The 24,894-nt window shown below is 39.9% G+C and overlaps 2 protein-coding genes across 2 annotated transcripts; both read right to left on the bottom strand.

Moving 5' to 3' along the window:
- Window positions 1-1,345: 1,345 nt before the first annotated feature.
- Window positions 1,346-3,227, bottom strand: LOC145487868 (histamine H2 receptor-like). Its single transcript, XM_081466654.1, has 2 exons — window positions 2,965-3,227; window positions 1,346-2,580 (listed from the first exon to the last, which is right to left on the bottom strand). The coding sequence occupies exons 1-2, from the start codon at window positions 3,225-3,227 to the stop codon at window positions 1,488-1,490; spliced, it is 1,356 nt and encodes a 451-aa protein (XP_081322780.1). The 3' UTR covers window positions 1,346-1,487.
- On the bottom strand, window positions 2,503-24,418 carry LOC145486840 (electrogenic aspartate/glutamate antiporter SLC25A13, mitochondrial-like). The gene is made up of 20 exons (XM_081465555.1): window positions 24,027-24,418; window positions 23,853-23,903; window positions 21,640-21,782; window positions 20,935-21,050; window positions 19,417-19,556; window positions 18,609-18,752; window positions 18,366-18,504; window positions 17,259-17,293; window positions 16,508-16,566; window positions 15,642-15,726; window positions 14,997-15,087; window positions 13,874-14,026; window positions 13,446-13,498; window positions 13,203-13,283; window positions 8,814-8,960; window positions 8,134-8,272; window positions 7,684-7,739; window positions 7,477-7,579; window positions 6,990-7,083; window positions 2,503-6,146 (listed from the first exon to the last, which is right to left on the bottom strand). Exons 1-20 carry the CDS (start codon window positions 24,102-24,104, stop codon window positions 5,954-5,956), a joined length of 2,100 nt encoding a protein of 699 aa, XP_081321681.1. The 5' UTR covers window positions 24,105-24,418; the 3' UTR covers window positions 2,503-5,953.
- Between the last annotated feature and the right edge of the window lie 476 nt (window positions 24,419-24,894).

Raw genomic sequence — 24,894 nt, 5'->3', positions numbered from 1 at the left:
CATTTACGTTCTGAAAGAATATGACGATTTTTCTTATCTTAATTCTTTTCCAGACATAATTGCCAAAGGCTTGTCTTACGGGAAAATAAATCTATTTTTACAAGCTACACTTCTTGCTCGAGGCGATTTTATTGATGTTAGCTACCTATTTCACAAGCTAATAAGCACCATGAATATTTAAAATCCTCAAAGGTAAATAATACGCGTATTTCTTTTCCAGCTTAGAGGGTTCAAATAATTAATGAATTTGTATTAAGGATTAAAAAAGTACCCAATCCCATTTCATCACCAGACACTTTTTCAAGGCAAAATTAGAAATTAGGAGTAAACTTCTGCTTGCGTGAATTTACTATTTTTTATGAAAAACGTTCAACAATTTTCGAATCGTATAAACTGTTCGGTGTTTTCTAATTTATCGCCGGAAAAGCACAATCTCTTTATTTGCTCCTCTTTGAGAACTATATTTAGACTGTACCGTCGCCAATTTTCTCTGAACTTGTCTCTGCGTTGATTCAATTTATTTGCTTTTGGCTAAACAAAGGCCCTCGGAAAAGATTCGTTTGTTCCATTACAATCAATCTAAAAATTGAGACAGAAGTCAGGGAGAAGAATCAACGGGAGCTGTAGCAACCGACAAATACGCATAATATAGTAGGTATGCCAACAATTCCATGAAGCTAGACTTACAAAAAAATAAATGTCCGCAGAAAATATCAGCTTCTTTTAAACATCATAGCCTATTGATTATTTTCCTCAAAGAACCAAAATTTTTATTTCTCGGAAGATATGAATGCATAGAGGCTGGCAGCTTTTTGTTTGATGCTCTCGAGATAAAATGGACAGGTGACAATTTTTGCCGCAATTTGGTCATATTTCATGTTATAATCTTCAATTTAACTTGTATTGTGCCCCATTTGTTACTGGCAATCTCATCAGTGCGATATTGCTTCATACAATACTGTTTTGGTTTTGGCTCGTACGAAGAAGTCGTCTTATGCCAGAGTTAAAATGATATTATGCAGAATTTTTTCGCGCTGATAAGCTCAAAAACATTAACTCATTTTTCTGGATTTTTTATCGATACCTTACAGCTGTAAACATATGGAAAGCTGTTTTTATCTTAAGCTCTTAACATTAACCGACTTTTTAATCTCGAGCTGTAAATGGGTGTCTTCTAAATTCCGGTCAGTAGACATATTGAATACTCCTTGGCGCCATCTTTCAATCGCAATTCCACGATTGCTTATTGAGAGCTCTTGGCGTAACTGAATCGATAAGCTATTGAATCAGGTATTGGTTAAATTTAATAGTAAGGAAATTTACCTGTATAGACTGTATAAAGATGATCATGAAATGATATTCTATCTACACATGAATGAAAAACAATGAAAATGAAAATAGGAGCCAAAATGTATCTCATTTTTGAAACGAAAACTAGAGCTTTCCCCCTATGGCAATCGGTCCTAGACTGAGCTCAGTAGATTTTGCTATGATTCTGGCAAAATGCGATCTGTTCCTTCTTCGCCAGTAGAGAAGTAGACAGAGGTTGTTGTTGGCGCTTTTGTCCAGAGTGCAGAGTTCATCTTCTTTCGGACTTCTGTCGGAGGCTCCGAAAAAGAGCTGAAACTTCCTGACCGTTCTCGGTTTCTGTAACGCTTGAACAGTCTCTGAATAGCTTTACGGAACTGAAGGTTATAGGTGGTGTAAATGATCGGGTTGAAAGCTGCGTTGCAGTTGGGCAAAAGATGCACGAAGACGATCTTGAGAAGTTTCGACAACCAACCAGGCGGTTCGAGTAGAGCCTTACTGTGGAGACTAAGCAGAGTGAGAACGAAAAGCGGTGACCAACAGATGCAAAACACACTCAACAGTATAATCAGCGTTTTGGTCGCTTTTACTTCAAAGAAAATTGCTCCTGGTGATATTCGGCTAGATTTTCGCCGCGCCTTCGGCTGACTCCCGTTGTAAAGCGACTCTTGCAAACGAAATAGTTCCTTCGCTTGACCAACCGCCACTTTAAAAACAAAACAGTACATTAGTAGCATAATGGCAAAGGGGGCAAAAAATCCGATGACGGAAATTACTGTCAGGAAGATCTTGTTGTCGATGTAACACATTTGGTTCCGTACTATAATGCCCGACGCGTCGCCGGACACAAATGAGAGCGACGCCAGAGACGTAGAATATCCCCATAATGTTATTAGGATAAAAACGACGCGTCTTGATGTCATTCGGATGTCGTAGGTTAGCGGGGAAGCGATTTTTAAATAGCGGTCTACGCTAATAGCTGCTAGGTTTGCGATGGAGGCAGAACAGAAGACAAGATCCAGCCAGACCCAGAATTTACAGGTACCTAAGCCGAGTGTCCACAGGTAATACTGCAGCACATTGACAATGCGGAAAGGCAGACATACAACGGCGAATAAGAAGTCGGCCAGCGCCAGGGACAGGATGAAATAATTCGTTGGAATTTGTAGCTGTTTAACCGTAAATACAAGGAAGCAAACGAGGCCATTGCCACCGACTGACACGATGATATAGCCAGATCGCAATGCTATGACCCAGATTCGAACCGCTGGTCTTCAGCACCGTGGACAGACAACCTCCCATTTTCCAGAGGGAAACCGTTAGTTGTCAACAACAGAATCTGTTTCCTTGTAAAGAAAACTTCAAGCTCGACTGAACTTTGGACATACAGCCTCGACTCCAACTTGTTGACACTGTTGCATGATAACTCGGTTGAAAGAGTTGAGTTTTGCGCCGTGGCTGTAGACAGTTACTTATAGGTCATCGGTGGAAGTCTGTGGAATAATGACGGATCGCTCTCGGAATGTGCAAGGTTCGACACCAAGGAAAATGAATGGCAAAAAATAGCGCCTTTGAATGAAGCGAGGCGACAGGCTTTTGGTGTCTGTAAAAATGAAAAGATTTTCGTCGCTGGGGGTTCGACGTTGGGACCGGTACGGTTGAAAACTTGTGAAGGTTATGACATATTGACAGATGAGTGGCAGTTCATAGCCAGCTTGACACTTCCTCGAGGTCTCGGGAGCATGACGCTGGCTGACGAAACTTTGTACGTTCTTGGTGGCCGCACGGCAATAGACTATATGAGTGCAGGAGAATTCAGCGATAAAGTTGAGTGCTATAACCGTGGAAGTGATGAGTGGAACGACAAGGCTACTGTTCCTGTTAACAAGATCACCATCAATTGCAAGAAAAGGGGACATCCATGGAACTATCTGAAATGATGTACTCTTCGAGTTTTTAAAGGGGTTCTGACCAACCTGAAATCTCTAACTGAGAATCGCACGTAGATTGCCACTAATTCATAACATGAGATTGTCATACGCGGTGCGTTGATTTTTTCTTTTCCTTTTTTTCATGAGAGTACGTGCAGCGCGCTGATGAAGAGCCCGCGATCTTCGCGAGTCAACTTACATTGATAATAAACATTTTACTACTCTTATAATATAAGAAATGTAAGAGTATTTATTTTTGAATACTTCCTGATCAGATCTTTTTACTTATTACGGATTCAGCCGCGATAAAGTTGAGTGCTGTAACCATTTAAGTGATGAGTGGAACGACAAGGCTTCTGTTCGCGTTAACAAGATCGCCATCTAGAAAAGAGAGAAGCTTTGGTACCTTTTCCAAGGCTGTTCTTTTCGAGTTTTTAAAGGAATCCTGTCCAACATGCCTGAAGTCTATAGCTGGGAGTTACTAATATTCTTACTGAATCTGTTCCTTCATGACAAGATGGTCATAAACCGAGCGTTGATTTCCTTTTCTTTTTCTTTTCAAAGAAAGCAAGCGCGCAGGGTGCTTGGAAGAGCCCGCGAGCCTCGCCGGACGATAGAAATGCTACTATTCTTGCGAAATAAGAAATGTAAACATTTAATTTTGAATACTTCTTTACGAGATCTTTTTACTTAGCAAAGGAAGTGTTGTATAATAATGAGGCTACAAGTAAGAAAATGTTTTGACAACTTTTCGAGAGCAACCCTTCTTGACCAGATCTTTTTACTTACTACAGGAAGTTTCCTATAGCGATTTGAAATAGCAAACGTTTTAGTAACTGTTTCGAAGCCAATTTCAAATTAACCTTGGGATAACTTTTTTTTTAAGTCGAGGGGGAATACACGGGAGAAGTGCTAACATGGGACAGTTAATCGTAACGACAGTCGTAAAAGAATTCTCCAAGAGCTTTGGCGGTTTAACAATACCAAAGACCTTAGTTAGAAAATTGTTAGAAAATTTGACGGTATGGTGGATTCTAATAAAGAGGAAGATTATTTTGACGTTGCTCTTTCTTTTTCGCTATTCCAGGCTTTGTATTTGTAAGAACAAGTAAAGAAAGTTTGTAGTTATAGCCAAGTCGATTAAAATAAAAATTTACCAGTTGCATTATGGTGTCCGTGGAGTGATTGAAGATCTGAAAATGGTGAAGTATTGGCACAAAGGAAAACGTGTATGAAACAACCGGCTTGACAGGACTTCACGCCATTTGATACCACACATGTATATAATTCTTATTAGTGCCTCTTTTCAGCTGAAAGGGCTACCTCCTTGCTTTTAATGTTATATAAAATACGACTAAGTTATGCAAGAAAGCACGCCCCCATGTTTAAATAATACTCATTTGGCGCCGGTCTGACACATGACGCAGCCATTTACAAAACACTCGGCTGCGAGTAACCAATTTTTCTTTTAGAGAAGACTACCTGCACATTAAACTACTGAACATATATTATGTAATCTGAACAATCACCTTACTGCTCACTTACAGGTTAGCTCAAGGTATTTATAGATAGCAAAGACCTCGTCCCTTTTCGTCCCTTTTATGTTTTTGTCTACGGTTCTATTTTGTACCCATCTAAAATTTAAACTTTTTTTCACACCGGATATGATAACTGCATCGCATCGAATGTCTACTCACATAAAATGCCAAAGAAGTGGATTTGAAAATTGAGGCAATCAGGCAATTTTCAGCGACTTATTAAAGGAAATTGAAGGTTTATAAATACCCCGCACTTCTAAAAGTGTCGCAAAACAGTCCTCCCTTATCTTCCCAGTAAGGGAACTGATATTTTTGTTTGCAATGGACCTTTCCCGCATTCTGACAAACAATGGCGCCGAGTCGAGGTCAGGGTGGACAAAAATACAGCAAATGTATGGAAATGTCCACCCCAACCTCGGTGTGGTGCTATTACTCGTACGCACTGAAGTGGAATGCCGGAAAGGTCTATTTTCGCCCTTACTTATGAACAAAATTTTATGGTTCTTTCTGTTAGGATGGAGATATTATGTTTGAGTGTACTTGAACAATTGGCGCACGTAACCACCAGAGTCCGACGCTGACCTATCTTAAGAGATTTTCGCCAGCACTCGCGATACAGCTTAAATTCACATCCTGTGTTTATTGGGTTCCCTTAAACCGAACTCTGCGATTGGTTCATGAAGCTCGTGAACCACGCTGCTACCAATCAGATTGAACGTTTCATCAACTCTTCCAGCCAGTCAGCTGCAACATAAATCGTACCGTGACCCACGTGACTTTTCCCGCGCTTTTTATCGGCCATAGCTTTTTTCTGTCATTGGCTCATTGTAAAGTTTAGCCTCCGATTGGCTATGTGATGTCTTTAGTTCAAGGTAAACGACAGCTAAAAGAAAAGTGCTCCCCTGTGAATAACTAGTGAACTCTGAGGCTATAAGAACGCTACTACTTAGGCTACTGAAATACAACAAGCGGCCAAGCTAAAAAGCAAAGGTACCATGGGCTCCTGGCACGTAAATTATTTAACCATTTCACATGTATATTGTAAAATATTATTTCTTCGGCATTAACCGAATGCAAATTGACGAGTAGATTGTCCCGCAATTCTCTTTGCACTAGCCTCTACAAAAGGCACTGTCGTGTCCATCTTCTTCAAGTCCTCTGCAGTCATTGAAATTCTCATGTGTCTTTCTTCTGTCCTGAAGTGTGAAACGCTGACCCGTGGGTGAACTTGGGCAAGCACAAGCCGAACCTAGTCTCAATGCCTGCAAACGAGGCCACGGCCAGTCTCATGCCGCCAATGTGGTCAGGATGCATGGAGATGTCTGGGTTGAACGATCTTTTCTCACTCCAGGCTTCGTGCACCACCGCTCTATTGCAGGAATAAACGAAAAAATAAAATATCACAGAACTGAACAAGGCCCCGTCCACACCAGACCGGAGGAATTTGAAAACGGAGGTTTCACTCAGAAAATAAATCAAATGATTTCCGTTCACACTACGCCGAAGCAATTTGAAAACGCAGCAACCACCGGTCATTTTGGATTTGTGTTTGAAAATATCTCGGGCAGGGAAATCACGTGATTATCGTGACGTTATCGTTTTCAAAAGCGCCACTTTCAAAATGTTTTCCGTCCACACGAAAACGAAAAGCCGGCGTTTTCAAATTCCACCGGTTTGAAGAGCGTTTTCACGACGGATTAGATTATTGTGGACGCGTGGAAATAAAGCTGCGTTTTCAAATTATTCCGGCGTGGTCTGGTTTAAGCCCCCTAGATAATGACTTGAGACCGCAAAAACAAAAACAAAAACAAAACAAAAACAAAAACAAAACAAAAAACACTACAAACAAAAGTCAAAAATGCATGTAGCGATCAAAATGGGTGCCTGCAGGATCACCTCTTTCCGTGATGGGCCGTACAACTTGTCTCCTCTTCTTTACATTGGGTTCTCTTTAGTTTAGCTCTGTTATTAGTTTATGACATTCGTGCATCACGCTGCTACTAATCAGAGCAAACATCCTTTCAGTTTTGTGCGACATGACGGGGACCGAAAACTTGCAGAGGTTGGGTACGAGATTAACTGGTACCGTACAACTGTATCTTAAGGGGCCACTTCTATTCATCGTAAAGATGGTGGATTAATGCTAAAACGGAAATTTCAATCTAGGGGGAGGTAAGAAGAATAGGAAATGGCGTTTCGGCCTCATACTAACCCTTTTCCGCTGAAATCCACTTTAAACACTCTCTGAAGAAGTTCGTAAGTGAGTAACGTGACTCCAAACTGAGGCGACGATCTAAAAACACGAGCTAAAGCAAACAAGGAGTCTTAACTCGATTGGTACTAGCTAAACCCAGTTGTTCTTGTTCCTACAGTTTGCCATTATTAGGGTAAGCTTTGAACTTTTTGCCTGCTCCTCACGAAACGCTTCTGAGGAAAAACAGAAGATGCCGCGAAGATGAAAAGAGTCTCTGTGCGAGAGGCTAAATCGATGGTGGCTCTATAGAATTCCGCTGCTAGCCAATTATTCAACCAGCGACTTGACCCCCAATCACAGCAAAGGTGACAGCCACGCGTCTTGCAATGGCGGGAAACTTCAAAAAGTCCCGGGAAAACGTACTGCAGTCGATCAGAACGCAAATAATTTTCTAGTCCTATATTTCGCAAGTTGCAAAAAGAATACATTCTGAAAAAAAACTGACCTCCAGCTCCTTTCCAAAACGCTCTACCTCCTTCCTCCTTCCATATTTTCCTCGTACAGTCGATAACACCACGATAGATCTGTTGGCCTGCTCTGGCTTTTACCTAACAACAAACACACGAGCAGATTAACAGTGATCCTTGTCTAATCAGTTTGACGTAACGTTGCTATGCACGCCGTGGTATAAAGCACAGACGCATTTGTTTACCTGTAATCTGGTCTTGATAACATCAGCTGGGGTACACAGGCCTGCTGCGGGGACTCCTAAAGAACACAAGACAAGCAGTGTCACATACGGTACTGGCGTACTTAGAGGGTCATTTTCAGGGTTCTATCAAAGATAAGAAGCATGTGGAGAGCAATAGACCATATCTGTATTCTCGATATTGGACTGCAACAAGCTTACCAAACGGAGGCTTATGTGGGGAATATTTAATGTCATTTGCAATGAAAAGACTACGCGACTTAGCCTCACTTGCAAGCTAGTTCCAGTCCACGAATGTGGCCTGTACAGAGCATTCAGAACCTCCAATCACAACGTAAGGGACTTCAGATTGCAGTTTTTATTACATGCCTACAAAGCAATTTATTTTATGCCTAAAGCATCATCTTCCCGCCTATTGTGTTCATGGAAAGCAACAAAATTCACTCCTCTTACCAGCTATCATAGCTGCGGCAAAAAGACCGCCAGGCCCAGTTTGTCCGCTTTCGTTCTCGAAGTATTTCTTTAGATGGGCGTAGGTAGGAAAATAAATACCAGAAAATGGAATGTCTCGCAAAAAGCACGCTCTTGCACCCTAGAAAACAGCACAAGGAAAATATTTTACACAGTTTCATTGACTTTTCACACTTTTATTGACGTTTTACCACACTATCTACAAATGATGATTATACGAATAAGGTACAGTTTACTACATAGAGATAAATACTACATAGGGATACAAACTAAACTGTAAGAGGAAAAACTAACACAAGTTGAAAGAGGAGAAAGGGAAGTAAGGGATAAACGAGTACAATTTTAATTTGTTGTTGCTGAGTAACAGAAACAGAATAGGAAGTCTGGGAGATGAGAAATACAGTGGCAACACAGACGTGGGAGTTCTGCGCAGTGTTTTGCAGTTAATAAGCACTGCGAAAAAAAGAAGGCAAAACAATTGTTCATTTTGATTCCAAACAGGCGTTTCTAGCGAGCTATAGAGGTACTGCTTTAGCTACGCTTTCGTGCAAGGTGTTTTCTAATTGTTAATTCCTTTATTTTAACACAAAATGTCAATATTTAAAATGTGCCCTAAAGAGGGCGACGAATTAACGACTTTTTGAGGCATTCGAAGTGATTACCTTGTAAAGCCCTGACAGGCCCAGTTCTCTGATGACCCGTGTGGCTGTCACCTTCTGTTTACCAGTAGCTCCAACCTCACCAGCAACCTGTAACCTGATCTTCACGATCTCTAGGGGATTGGTGAAGAGAACCTGGGCGGCTCCCCCCTGAAATGATCACAAAGCATGACGTCATAAGAATAAGTCACGTTGTTAAAGGAGCTATTTCGCGGTTTGTGCATCTTGAAAGGCTTAGCCTGCATTTTTCAAGTTCGTCGTTTGTGATCCATGTTAATCTTCTCCATCCTTAACCATCCTTGTTCCGTTATGGTTTATTATTGTCTCTTTGGTGTTCTTCTATCTTAGTAAACTGCTATTTTCAGGTTTTAGGGACCGTTCATTTTTTATGAGGGAGGGGGGGCTGGTGGGATTTGGGAAGCACCATTTAAAAATCACATGACCCCCCCTCAGCTTACCAATTTTTTCACATGCCCCCCCCTTGTAGCGGTAATTTTTTGGGATGACCCCCCCCCAAAAAAAAAAATTGAACAAACAATACCGCTGGTCTTCAGCACCGTGGACAGACAACCTCCCATTTTCCAGAGGGAAACCGTTAGTTGTCAACAACAGAATCTGTTTCCTTGTAAAGAAAACTTCAAGCTCGACTGAACTTTGGACATACAGCCTCGACTCCAACTTGTTGACACTGTTGCATGATAACTCGGTTGAAAGAGTTGAGTTTTGCGCCGTGGCTGTAGACAGTTACTTATAGGTCATCGGTGGAAGTCTGTGGAATAATGACGGATCGCTCTCGGAATGTGCAAGGTTCGACACCAAGGAAAATGAATGGCAAAAAATAGCGCCTTTGAATGAAGCGAGGCGACAGGCTTTTGGTGTCTGTAAAAATGAAAAGATTTTCGTCGCTGGGGGTTCGACGTTGGGACCGGTACGGTTGAAAACTTGTGAAGGTTATGACATATTGACAGATGAGTGGCAGTTCATAGCCAGCTTGACACTTCCTCGAGGTCTCGGGAGCATGACGCTGGCTGACGAAACTTTGTACGTTCTTGGTGGCCGCACGGCAATAGACTATATGAGTGCAGGAGAATTCAGCGATAAAGTTGAGTGCTATAACCGTGGAAGTGATGAGTGGAACGACAAGGCTACTGTTCCTGTTAACAAGATCACCATCAATTGCAAGAAAAGGGGACATCCATGGAACTATCTGAAATGATGTACTCTTCGAGTTTTTAAAGGGGTTCTGACCAACCTGAAATCTCTAACTGAGAATCGCACGTAGATTGCCACTAATTCATAACATGAGATTGTCATACGCGGTGCGTTGATTTTTTCTTTTCCTTTTTTTCATGAGAGTACGTGCAGCGCGCTGATGAAGAGCCCGCGATCTTCGCGAGTCAACTTACATTGATAATAAACATTTTACTACTCTTATAATATAAGAAATGTAAGAGTATTTATTTTTGAATACTTCCTGATCAGATCTTTTTACTTATTACGGATTCAGCCGCGATAAAGTTGAGTGCTGTAACCATTTAAGTGATGAGTGGAACGACAAGGCTTCTGTTCGCGTTAACAAGATCGCCATCTAGAAAAGAGAGAAGCTTTGGTACCTTTTCCAAGGCTGTTCTTTTCGAGTTTTTAAAGGAATCCTGTCCAACATGCCTGAAGTCTATAGCTGGGAGTTACTAATATTCTTACTGAATCTGTTCCTTCATGACAAGATGGTCATAAACCGAGCGTTGATTTCCTTTTCTTTTTCTTTTCAAAGAAAGCAAGCGCGCAGGGTGCTTGGAAGAGCCCGCGAGCCTCGCCGGACGATAGAAATGCTACTATTCTTGCGAAATAAGAAATGTAAACATTTAATTTTGAATACTTCTTTACGAGATCTTTTTACTTAGCAAAGGAAGTGTTGTATAATAATGAGGCTACAAGTAGATCTCTAGGGGATTGGTGAAGAGAACCTGGGCGGCTCCCCCCTGAAATGATCACAAAGCATGACGTCATAAGAATAAGTCACGTTGTTAAAGGAGCTATTTCGCGGTTTGTGCATCTTGAAAGGCTTAGCCTGCATTTTTCAAGTTCGTCGTTTGTGATCCATGTTAATCTTCTCCATCCTTAACCATCCTTGTTCCGTTATGGTTTATTATTGTCTCTTTGGTGTTCTTCTATCTTAGTAAACTGCTATTTTCAGGTTTTAGGGACCGTTCATTTTTTATGAGGGAGGGGGGGCTGGTGGGATTTGGGAAGCACCATTTAAAAATCACATGACCCCCCCTCAGCTTACCAATTTTTTCACATGCCCCCCCCTTGTAGCGGTAATTTTTTGGGATGACCCCCCCCCAAAAAAAAAAATTGAACAAACAATATTTAGATTTCAAATTTTTTAATATTTCTCTATTATCCCCCTACTTCACGTTATTGTGCTCACTATGAAGACAATATTTACAATCCCTATACTACAGAGAGCTGTTTAAAAAACAAATCAAAAGAAAGAGAAGTCAATTTCGGATCTCCTAGTTATGGCTCGCCCTGAGCGTGTGGCATTTGGCCTCTCATTGGCATCTTCCTCATCTGAATTGATGAATGCAAGAATGACGTCACTTGAGTCATCTTCTCCCCCAGAGTCAATGGCATCACTGTCATACTCATCATTGTCACTTTCATCCGTTTCACTGCTGTCAGCACTTGCCCTGTTGTCATTTTGTGTCAATGTCCTGGCATTTCTCAGTGTTGGTTGGCCAGCTCTGAGAGGACTCTTCTGCTGCAAGCATGAATGTCTTACAATTGCCTTTACTTTCTCACTCTTGCTGCTTTTCAAATGCTGCTTCAGCCCGAGGTGGTTCAAGTACTTGTTTAGTTCTGGAACACGTAGCGTTTTAAGCTTGGTTAGATCTTCGCACAACTCAGTCCAAGGATAATCCTCATGATTTATCTTTTGCGTCCCTACTTAACTTTGCCTTTTCTTCTGCTCTCTTTTTCCTTTTAAATTCCAGCACTTCAAGATGCTGAAGATAATCCAGCACAAACTTTGATTTGACAATAAACTTATCTGCAAATAGAGCAACGCTCTCTGGGTGAGATAAAACCAGCCTGCCACTTCCATGCTCTTTCTTCGCTTAGACCATTGGCTGCCAGTCATCTGGATCACGCCCTTCATTTGGGGTCTTCTGGTAGGAGAGGTAGTGGTATTCCGGTAGGCAGGAATGGTCAGGAACTGGTTTAAGAAAAAGAAGCAATCTTTCTAAGTGCGGATGGCCGTTCAGAAAGGGCGAGTGAGTTTTCCATGCCAGGGTACCAGTTGAAGCCCAGTGATGGAAGAAAACTGAACTTCTCCATCAAAGAACACAGAGCACCAACCTTGAGCAGGAAGTCAGAGATTGTGTTTACACCTTCATGTACCCTGAAGAGTACACTCTGACGGAAAGCATTGCTGCTTCTTGCAGCATTGGTGAAAGAGACTCCCATAGCAGCACAAGCGGCGACGAAGAACTCGACGACAGCGAAGATGAAGATGAGTGCCAGTGAAAGTTGCATTCCAAAATAACAGTGTTAAATACTTTGTTTCAGTATCTACAAATGCTTTTTGTCGCCAAACGTTTTTTTAAAGCAGAAGGAAAGTTTGTAATAAATTTGTATCCTGCCTTCTATGTTTATTCTATAGCAATTTTTTTGATATTCAGACATTATGCCATTTTAAAGTTTTACTAAAATATTTCACGTGACCCCCCCTTTTTCCCTTATTTTTTTGGGATGGCCCCCCCCTCGAAAGCCATTTTTTTTCGCATGGCCCCCCCCCAAATCTCACCAGCCCCCCCCTACCTTATAAAAATGAACGGTCCCTTATTCAAGTTAAAGGTAATCGTGTACGTGGCCAAAACGGTGACAACTCAAAGTACTGTGACAGAGCTCCTTTAAGCAACTTAACTAACATTATCCTAGATCTGAATTAGAAACAAGTTTGTTTCCATGACTGCATAATTGAGCAAGGAGAAGGAGCAGGGAGTTCGAGATAACAGACAAGAAGATGAGTGTTTGCCATCCAAACCGACACTTCTTCCTCTCCATGTTCACAGTGTACTGTAGAATCCCATCGGGAGATGGGGGGGGGGGGGTAGTGCATGTATTTGTATTGTATTTGTATTGTATTGTACTGTACTGTGTGAGATCAGAAGCAAGAAAAGGCTTCGATCATCTTCTAAAAACCATTCACTGGGAGTCCCAACTTCTATTTTATAATACAGTGGGATAAATGGACATCCTCCCTTTAACAAAGGTAACAGAAACAAAGACTGGAGGGAGAGTGTTGACGGTTGCCTTCTAATAAGGTGCCTAAAGTAGGGGCTCAACTGCAACGCTATGAAAAGTTTCGCTGTTTCAAACTTTACTTACACATCCACCGGCCACAATCTCAAATGGTAAACTGATAAAGCCATCTTTATCACGAAACAAGTCACGTACAAGATCATTTGTCTGCGAAGAAAAAAGGATTTATTTAGTAAAAGAGAGTTGTTTCTCAAGTGGCATCTAGGCAAGAAAAATTAGCGAGGCAAAAATCCTCGGAAGTAAGCCCTAGTATGAAACGTTTCGCAAATCACACCAGTTGTTTTTTCTACAGTGTAATCGAGAACTCACTGTTAATTTAATGGCTTTCTCTGGAGCGACACCAACAATCTGCGGAAGTAATCCTGGGAAAAAAAATAAATCTTAATGAAGCAGCAACATCAGATTAAAACGACAATAGTCTTACTAATTAATACAGAACTGTGAATATCGAGAAAGACCTTCTGGGCCCCTGATACGCTCCTACACTTCAGCCATCAAATCCAAGGGTACATGATCAAAATTATCATATCCCAGAATTACAGTGCAAACGCGCTAGTATAATAAATACTAAATTGAATCCGTATTGGGGAATACTGCTCGCCTTCTTGTTTCTGCAAGTTTATGAACCGAGCCAAAGGACGGAAAGACGTATTTCCCGAAAAAAGAATCTCACGTTAGACTTACTTCAATAAAGTGAGCGAATGAGAAACCAGAATGCGTTGGAAGGTATGGCTTACCTCTGTACAATCCCAGTGGCCCTTCATTCCTAATGACTTTGAAAAAACAGTCAAAACTGTTCGCGTACAATCTCTCATGAGGCAGCACCGCTCGCTGATTCTGCATTCTAGTCTTCACCAGGTCAATGGGGTACACTGCAGTTGCACCGGCCGCTGAAAAAAAAAAACACCACAGTGATGCAAGTCAGTGCCAAATAGCTTTTATGACGAGTCCCTAGTAATCGGGTTATACATATATGCTGCAGTCAAAAGCTAACAGGACCAGACAGATTAGTTTCCAGAAAGGCCTTAAGTTTGTAATACGGTCTGTACACGAACTGGCTAAAAAACGTCCCAACCAGGGAAACTCAACCATTTGAGTTGGGAGGTAGGACAATACTGACTGATAAAGAACAATAAATGATGTAGTTTTCCCTCCCAACTCAAGTACTTTTCCAATTGGAGGAGAACGTGTCACGTGTCGTGGGTCAAATCTCACTCACTCCCAAGGCAAACAAAAATTTGAGCTTTCGACTCGCACTTGATAATTTTTTCGCGGTTTTTTTCTGTTTTTGAGTTGGGAGGTATAACAAAACACTTCATGACTGACTCCACAGGAAACAGTTAATTTTGTTTCCCCGAGAGTGGAACTCCGAGGCCAATGTTCTCCAAGGCTTTGCCTCGGGGAACATTGAGGGTCAAAAAAACTCACTGTTTCCCTTGGGGCAAGTCATCAACTTATTCACGCACTGTACCGGGTATTCTGGCATTTTACTTTATTTTCTTTTTTTAGATAAAAATCACCTTAGCAAGATCTCTCGGCGTGGTGACCTCACGGTTAGTGCGCTCGTCTCCGGATCGAGCGGTCCGGGCTCAGGCCCTGGCCTGGGATATTGTGTTGTGGTCTTGGGTAAGACACTCTCACAGTACCTCTCTCCACCCAGGTGTATAAATGGGTACCGGCTAACGTAATGCTGGGGATAACCCTTCGATGGACTAGCATCCTATCCAGGGGGGAGTAGAAATACTCCTAGTCGCTTCATGCTACAGAAATCGGAGATAAGCGCCGGCCTTATGGGCCATATGGTTCGTATGCAGACTTAAGATCTCAAATGCCACATTTCAGATGTAATTAAAAACTCACCACCAGCAATAGATCCAACTCCAAATCGATAGAATTGCTCTATAGTTTTCCAAAACACGGACCCTTTGTCTTCTTTAGGCTCCACGATCATCTGCAACATTTTTCATTCAGTTGAGACAAATGAAAATAGTATTACGCGTAAAGACCTGGTCACACGGACTCGCAAGTAGTCGCAAGTTGAACTTGGGTAGAGACTTGAGTTGGGTGGCCAAACGGACCCGCAAGTTTCCTCGCAAGTACACCCAAGTCACAAAAAAACATTACAAGGCAGACTTATCCTGTATTTCATTAGCTAAAATTAGGTTGCTATAACAACGATGGACGTCACTCAACTTGCGTTGACCTGGGTTGGGTGGCCAAACGGTGAAAGACTTGCGTCGACTTGCGTGCAAATTTGATCTCGACCAACGTGAGCGCAAAACATCGCAAATCAACGAAAGTGCACGCAAGGCCTGACCAAACGAAGTCGCAAGTATACTTCAACAGCTCCTTCTGTGAAATATTGTCAATTTCCCCATCTTTACAATCCCCTTTTCTTTGTAAATTCGGTGGTTGCAAATGTGATACTCGATTTATAAGATCAAAAAACGTTACCACCTAACTTGCTCTCTATTTAAAAGAGACCTAATCATAAGGAATCCGTACCTCTTCCTCGATTCTTTCTGTTGAGAACACTTTAAACACGTCACGACGAGGAATAATCTGATGTACATCAGACACCGTGACACGACTGAAATAAATTAAAGTAGTAAACGTTTAGAATAACTATGCTACCAAAACCCTTTACCTCATTTTATTAAAAAATTCCTCTCCTTGAGGCTTGGATACATTTAGACTACGAGTAGTCCCTCTCTCGCTTAGTCCGTCGTGCGTGACGCGAAAGAAAACTGCGAGAAGGAAATGGCCGCGCGAAATCCTGGGGGCTAGGAGCGTGCGAAAGGCCCCAAAGGCGTCACGCACGACGGACTAAGCGAAAGAGGGACTACTCGTAATCTAGGACACATAAGACAGTCACTGTTCAGGTAAAAAAAAATGCACCCAAATGTGTTGCTAGTGTTCTGAAATTCAGATTTCAAACCCCTTCTGAGAGAATGAGGCATTTTTTTTGTATTACTTTAAATATAGCCGTCTATCAGATTGAACATAATAGTCGAAGGAAGTATGTGAAGAAGCCTTTTTTTGAGCCTTAGCCCTGCATCAGAACAAAGTGAAACTTTGTTCTCAGAAGGACTGATGCTCGAAACATCAACTTAGCCTTCACATACTCGCCACAGTGGTTAAATTACCCTCATTAACTTCAAGTTGATAAAAGCTAAGTGTTTCGATTACCTCCCAATCGTTTCTAATAACTAATATCAAATAATGTTACTCATGTTTTGGACTTCCCATTTTCACTCAGAAACAATTTTCCACCAAGTTAAAATTGCATGGCTCTTGATTCACCAAATATCTACAGCATCATATACGACGGGTCAGGGGGGCTGGCCATGGCCGCGTCAGGCTGCACGTACCCTCTCCTGTGTTCCAAGTCGCACAGATGAAAAAGAATGTCAATAACTAGAGGAGTGATCTGCAATAAGACAGCAACAAAACAAGTTGGATTTATTTTTGTTCACCACGACGAAATTAAGTGGTTACGGTGGAATCCCGATTTCTCAACCCTCATTTTTTTGAACCTCTCGATAACTTGAGCCAAAAGTCGTCTCCCTCTCCTAAGTCGAACAATGTAATCATGTGTACCCCTGATTTCTCAAATTATCCAATTTTTCGAACCAATTTTCGTTTCCCTAAGAGGTTCGAAAAATTGGGATTCCACGGTAGTTTATAATGGTAATCGTAGCCAGTTACTTCACAGTCCCATGCACATAAGCACATACAGTGTACAGCAGAACATACAATGTACCACTGTCCATTGTAAAGCTGGATCTTTTCCTACCAACAACACCTACATGTACATTAATAGCTACAACTGAACAGTAACAACAACAACACGATGTACAAGTAGTCTGCATAGCTGGTGGGATCTTGAACATGAGTGCCTTGTCTTCGAGGCACAGCCACAGATGCTAGGGACGAGAACTTTAGCCACCTTAGCTAAAGATGAAGATCTCAACTTGACTACAGTGTCACATACTTTCACTCTTCCTGAAACAAAGCACTCAAGTGCTAAATCCAGCCTGTTATGCAGGCAACAATGTAACCTTTTTACTGGTATTTACAACATGCTACAAGTCTTTATCATAAAGTTTTACATGTACATACCTCGGAGTCGGCTTTGGCTTCATGTAAAATGTCAACTAAAAGACAATTTTAAAAAAGGTTATTTAGCATAGCATTGTACCTGTATAATACATGAACATGTATGTCTTGGTGCTTCTATGAGTCCATTTTTGCTTTCTTTCAGCCTCCAAGTAGGAAAAAAATACCAAGTTATGAGTTAAAATACCCAGGAGTATTGTACAAGCCAGAGCTGTTTGCTTTGGAGAAACAAAAGGAAAGCACATTGTGCATATGTTAGCCAGTGAGTCCAAATGAAACTTTTCAGCTCACATTTGTTTTGTTTTCTCTGATGAGAAACATCCCACAGAAACCTGCATGAGTTTGCAGACTTTATTACACACTGTATATATGTAGGCCGTCACAATTTACAGCAACTGCTACATGTAGTAACAACAGCCATTTGCTGGCCAATAATGACAGCTCTGCATACTTATGTCCATGTTCAGTGTATGTTGTGTACAATGGTAAGTTCAGATGTACACAATTCTAAGTAGTAATTGTCAGTTGTGAAGTACAAGCGTAAGAATAATACACTATGGAAAGCTAACTCACTTTCAAAAGCCAATGTTTTAGTCATGATGAACTGTTTCTTTTCCTTTTTTTTATTAAGGGAGTTGGGAAGGGGGATTACATGTAAGTCAAAAAATAGCCTGTTTACAGGCCACTAATTCAGCTTCCATTGAACTGCATTGAATTGGTCTACTAGTCTTGAGATTGAAGTTAAACACACACACTAAACGATTCTAGAATAACAAATATTGCGAAAAGCAAGTACAATTCCCTTAGTAAATATACATGTATTGTATCATGCAGTGATCAGCGCAAATTGACTTGTGCGCAAGGACTGCAAGTGCTTTATCTACCGGTCAGGGGATTTGCAAAAAAAGTCTACATGTAACAGGAAGTGAAGGAGCGATGGAAGGAGTAAGGGAGCTACATGTACCTTTTTGTACATGTACTGATATTTGTCCATCTGTACATAGTTTTAAAACGTTATGTACACATGTACGCCAAAATATGTTCTCCAGCAGTGGAATTTTGAAAAACATTGTACTTTCTAGTTATATGCTCATAAACTGGCAGATGTACCTTTCTTAAGCTCCTTAAAACGGTTCCCTTTTGCAGCTTTCAGAGCCATATCGTGAAGAACTTGTACATGATCTAGCATTGTATTGAATGCCCTGTAATAACCATAACTCACACGGTGGCCACCCTCCCCACTAGCAGCCTACAAATAAGAACGAGATGGTCATATTTTGTCTTAAAACATTCATGTACATTTTAAATCAATTTCTAGATATACATGTAAAACACAGAAAGAACTAGTCGTACTGTTAGAAGATATTCTCTGACAAATGGCGACAACTTGTGGCCTCTCAGAACTTTCATGATCTCTGAAAACTTGACAGCTGTTATTTCTCCATCAGGCATTTTGCTCTGGAAAAAGGCCTGCCGTTGGTATTCTTTTTCTAAATCCTGAAGTGAAAACCCAGATATACAAAGAATGTTATATTTACATTGTAGGTACATGTGTATTATTTTATTACACATTTCTATCAGTTAATTGATTAATCATTAAAGAAATTTGTGATACCAATTGAAAGTGACATTGTTTTCCAGTGTAGTTTTGACACAAAGAAACACCTTGAAAGAAAACATATATTGTGTCCTGTAAAAGTGGATCACTTTTCACATGCAAATCAGACAAAGATAAAAGTACATGTAGTAAGGGTAAAGTCAGTGGTGTCAAATGCCCCCACTGCCACTGCTAATATCCTAGTTTAGTGGCATTAAGCAACTACATGTACGAATATTTCTACTCCCCCCTAGATGGGAAGCCAGTCCACTGCAGGGTTACCTCTGATCATTAAATTTACTGGTACAGGACATGTTATACACCTCGGTGGAGAGAGTACAGTGAAAGTAAAGTGCCTTGCCCACTAACCCCAGCGCTCAAACCCAGACCACTTGATCCAGAGTCCTGAGGGTGCTGGCCTCCAACAAATCAAACAAAGCCACATGTAAAATGCTATCACGAACACAAAAGTTTATTTTGATAAAAGAAAAGAAAAAAAAAAAAAAAAAAAAAAAAAAAAAATATATATATATATATATATATATATGTATGTATATCACAAACCTGTAGGAGATGAGAGAAGTCATCAAAACGAACATGAGCCTTCTTGTCACTCCCAAAGTATGTCTTTACAAACTCAGTTTCAAAATTAAATTTAATTTTGTTGAAGAAAGTTGTTTTCTTGATGACACTTTCAAATTCATCTGAGAAAAATATAACAAACAGGACTTTGTTGATTAATTCACCTTCACAGGACTTTGTATTACAGTGAAACGTTCTTTGATCTGCAATGTGAGGATAATAAACACTACAGGAGAAAACAATTTAAACCCCTCTAGCTGTAAGGGGGCTTGTCCTTTTCTTGAGGAATAAGGGAAGCTTTCAAAACATTGTAGTAGAGAGTAGAGGGTAATTAGAAATCAACTACGTGTTGCACCATAAACAGTGATACATGCACACTACTGGACATGTTATGTACAGTATATACATGTACCGGTAGAAATTATACATTTTCCTTCAAAGAGATAAGATAGCGAGTGTTTGCACTGTGTGTAAATGCATTGGTACATGTATGTGTATGTTATGGTATAAGTTTGGCTATTGTTCACTGCTTCTGTTATTTTGTAAAAGGCAGTTGGTTATACCATGTACGTACTTTCAAAAGACAAATACGGTTACAAATTTCACGAGAGTTAAATCAAGGTGAATACGATTTCTTATCCTTTTGTATTGCTCAGTGGAACCCCGTCTTACGGTCACCTCATTATTACCTGTGGCCACTTTTTTTGTCCCCCCAGCGAAACGCCCAATACATTTTCTCATAAGAAAACCCCCTTAATGCGGACATCTCGCTAATATGGCCAACGGCCACATTCTGAAATCCTAACCTGTATAATCCTTTACAATATTACCCTGTATTAGCCACTCAAACCAGTTATGTTCTTCTTCCCAATCTAAATATTGTATGAACTTTTTTTTTTTTTTCTGTCTGCGTTCTGGATGATTACAAAAGAACAGTTGTTCAGAAGTGCAGTTGTGATATATCTGTCACTTCTGTTAAGACATCACTCAGTTCAGATCAGTCAATACAGCCAAATTTTCATGGTCCGTTGGTTCCACTGTAGTTGAATATTCTGGTTGTCAATATGTCACATACATGTACTGTAGAAGTATTGCAGTGTACATGCATTACATATTCTTTTAATTCATTCAATCACAAATACATGTAAAATATTTTGCACTTTTGAGAAATAGCTTATAAAAATAACTGGTCCTTCAAGCAATGAATAATATGTATGTGATACATTGTAGTCTTATATAATTGTACATGTATAAATGTACATTTGTTATTGAACATTTTGGTCAAGTGATACAACTATAGGAAAGAGAAAGGAAAAGTAAAGTTACACAACTGTGTGCTTTCGCAGTGTTTCACTCATGTGTACATATTAGGGTACAGGAACTCTCATTCTAATTATGTCTAGAACATATGCTACTCTGTGTAATAATAACAATACCTAAAAAGTCACACAATTTTTCTACAGTTAAAACTAAATTAATGTAGTCACTGAGAAAGAGTACCAAATGTGACAGATCCTTTGCCATCCAAGTCAAACAGTTGAAAAACAAGCTTGTGTTGAGCTCCAGGGTCACACAATAAAGCCTCAAATGCCAGGAATTCACTAAATGAGATCAAGCTAAAAGAAACATACAAGACAAAAAATAAAAATCAATACTCCTTGAAAATATTTGCAAAAGCAAATTTATGTTGAATATAGCTGAACCCTCTTTCACTATGTGTACTGTGCTAGAGAGAACAAATGAATTGGATATTTTGGAATACACTACAAGCATTTGACTTGCAAGAAATTCACTAATTTCTCAAAATGTGTTTGTCGCACTTTAGGACGTTCTCTGTAGCATAGAGTGTAAAATGTAACTTTGGGGGGGGGGGGTCATCATGAATTGAAACTGGCTTTGCTAGACTCTTAATTGTCATTACAATTATTACAAATAAAAATTTTGAATGGAAGTTAACAAAAAAACAACAATATATTGTTGTTAGAGTTAAGTGTTTTTGCAATTTCTTTTAAATCATGAAAATTCAACGTAAAGTTCTAAAAGAAAGTTACTTAGTTATTTACAGGGTGTACTTTGCATTCCAAATGCCATCCTTCAAAGATCATGAAATTAAGTTATCACAAAAAATTATCTGTAATAAGACAACTTATGAGAACTTCAACAAATATAAGTATGTAACAACTGCTGTGCAGAAACTAAACATACCCATCTTTTGTTTGGTCAGCACACCCTGCCAAAAGGTTCAAAGTTGTTTCATTATACTCTTCAACTTTCTGCATTCCAAGGTAGTCTCGAATCAGATTCACTGGCGTCATGTACTTTTCATCATCCTTTTCAACAGTGGCATACTACAATGAAGAATCAATACATGTAAATCTCCTTTTTACATGTATATATCCAAGTGCTTATTTTTTAGTTGTTTCGCTTCTGCTCCTGCCCTGTCTTTGCATCTTTGTATGTACATGTATGCATATAAAATGTTTTTCCTAGTGGGTCTGATGCTGTGTGGCCCAAAATTTTTGCGGGTTCAAATTTTTGTGACTCTTGCAGTTTTTTCCAAGATCCACAATAATGAGTTCCTGCAAAAAAAAAATTCCGCAAAAATTTTCTCCGCAAAAATTTACTCCACTGGCAAAACAACATACAAATATCACATGAATAATCTTGATGCCATTTATTTAACAGTCTCTTTTGTTCAGAAACAAAAACTTGGGTGATATGCAACACATGAAACACTATACACTAGTTTTTGCTGATTCATTGCCAGAACAATCAGCCACAGAAGGGTAACATGTAATTGGTACAGAGTGACACTGATTACTGTGTTTTACATCTCTGCATGTTGTTTCACTTGTTGATTGCATGTAGTTTATTTAAAAAAAAACAAACAAAAAAAACGCAAAACATTGTAGACAGTAATTCCACTTAACTGTGTCTCCTTCAAAATTGCAAAAATTAACACCAAGCCAGAAAAACCAGTCTTTCCCAAATGCAAAACTTAGTTCCCAAAAAAATAACACAAAAAAATTGTTGATCTTCAAAATTTCATTTCCGCTCAAATTTTATGCCACACAGTATACATGTGCCTGGAGGATACTCTGTACAATGTCCATGGTACAGTGTATTGCCACCAAGCAAGAACCTTTTTATTCACATTGATCTTAATTGTTTAGAACATTTAAATTGTAATTTTAAATTGAAATTTTAGTTTTCATGATGTATTCTTAGATTCTTAGATAATTTCTAATGTATAATATAATCAATGCCATTAATATATATTTAATTAATTTTATATTGACAGGGCCCCTTTAAATACCGGCCTTCAAGCTGAATGGGCCACTCTGTTACTTTACTTTACTTTACTACTTTTGAAACAGCTTGTTATACTGTTTAGAAGTAAAGATTTTTTTTTCTTATGTTAGGGTTACGTTTTTTGGTATTTATTGTTTACGAGCCCATATTCAAAGGATTTCCTAAGACAGCTTGTCATAGATTAAAAATCCATTTCAGAAACATTTATGTACTTATTCTCAATAAGGATCGAATGAGACCAGATCAAGTCAGATCGAGTTGTGTTCGGAAAGATACTGGAAATAAAAATGTGCTCCCCTTGATTTGGTATTGGATTTCTTCACAGGCTAAAACAGGTGATGTGAGGGTGCCCAAGGCAAGGGAATCTGGTCATATCAGAAACAAACTGAAGCAGCTTCAACAGGTAAAAAAAGTAAATAATTATTGTCGTGCATTATTGTGCATAGTTCTTGTTAATTTGCAATGTGACAGTTCTAACCAACGTTAGAGGTTGTGTCATTGTTTCCACAGTTCCACCACTAGTTTTTTGATCAATTGTTGTCCTTGTGCCATTGAAACTCCCAAGTATGCAGGCTAAATATGTTTTGGTATTTGCCAATTGTGATGCTCAGTGCCCTCCCCCAAAGCGCCCCCCCCCCCCCCCCCCCGCCACCTCAATAACTCCACTAATGTGTGGGAGTGGGTAGGGAGGCAGCAATACTTTCTCACTACACTGCACTCATCTCAAATGAAAATCAAATATCTGAATATCAGAGGTATACATCTTTTGCAATCAATATTAGAAGAGCACTAAACAATTTGAATAACAAACGAAGGCAAATAGCAAAACATCAACAGATTAGTTTAACTCGATCATAAATTAAGTTATACGCTTACACGAAGGACATTTCCACAAATCGAAACCGCCGTTTTACCTCCCATTGCAGTCACATCGTCTCGCTATCTTCCCCCTTTTAGTCAACGGCATATTCAATAGTCTATTACTGATATTTATTACCTTTAATGGCGTGACTGGAAAGCAATGGAAAACCAGCCTCGTACAACAAATTCATAAACATGCCCTTGGCCTTACACTAAGCAAACTCACGAGCTAACTCGATACAAACCTTGTTGAAAATTCTTCTCAATTCCGTTGGATCGGCCGGCTTCAAAGCATACTACAATAGGCAAAGAACACACAATTATTATCAGCGGAATGGGCGTTCGATCTGCATTAGTAAGCTTACGACCTAGTTGTATTATCAAAACGCGAGGAAGCGAATAGGGCTAATGAAACTTACATGGCCAAGAAGCGATTCGCACTGTGCTTGAGGAAATACAGACCAAAACCTAGACTCGCTGCTCGAAGCCTGTTCCATCTTGAGATTTTCCGACTAAAATACAAAAATCTAGACTTCGCAAGGTTTATTTATCTTAAAACCGGTAGGTGAACTGACCACCAGCCATATTTCACTGCTTCAAGCTCCCCACGGACACACATCGGTTCCTAAACCCGTGAGGGGCTGTGTTCGGATTTTGCCGCCACCATGTGTTTACGTTTGCCATATTTGGTGAAGATGTCCATATATGATAAGAAGCATGTGAACTTCACATGAAGAGGAATTCAGGAAATACTTGCTAAAATTCTAGGTATAAAATTAAAGTTTTTCTTTTTCCGCGCCTGTTTTTGTGGCTTTTTCCTAAACTATCAGCTTTAATATATGCATTTGAAGCCCTGAGTTAATATTACCACCTTTTCGGGAAGGAAAGTTGAGCAGAACCGAAGGGTTTTTCCTTTTGCGGAATTAAGATAGATTTCAATCGCCAGGGGAAACCCTCACAGGAAAAGAGCGGTTTTACGGGCGATGGGCATATGGGAGATTTTTGCATATGAAATCACGAGAGAAATATTTCATTGTCGCGTGCGGGAACAAGGCCGCCGCATATAATTGGATATAGGTGAAAAAGTTCATGTTAAAAATGCGAAGTGAAGGTATAATCGTCAGCTTGTGGTACTGTGTCATCTCGGCTCACGCACCCTTTTACAGTTTTACTGATCATTAAAAATCTGATCGTGCATGATTGGCTTTTATTAAATCCAGCGACTCTTGATATCTTATATATAAGACATTACGGACCATTACGAACTTCAAGGACTCTTGAAAGCTG

The sequence above is a fragment of the Orbicella franksi genome, chromosome 5 (assembly GCF_964199315.1).
Source record: "Orbicella franksi chromosome 5, jaOrbFran1.1, whole genome shotgun sequence".
NCBI classification, from domain to species: domain Eukaryota; kingdom Metazoa; phylum Cnidaria; class Anthozoa; order Scleractinia; family Merulinidae; genus Orbicella; species Orbicella franksi.
This window is presented reverse-complemented; position numbering and strand designations above follow the sequence as displayed.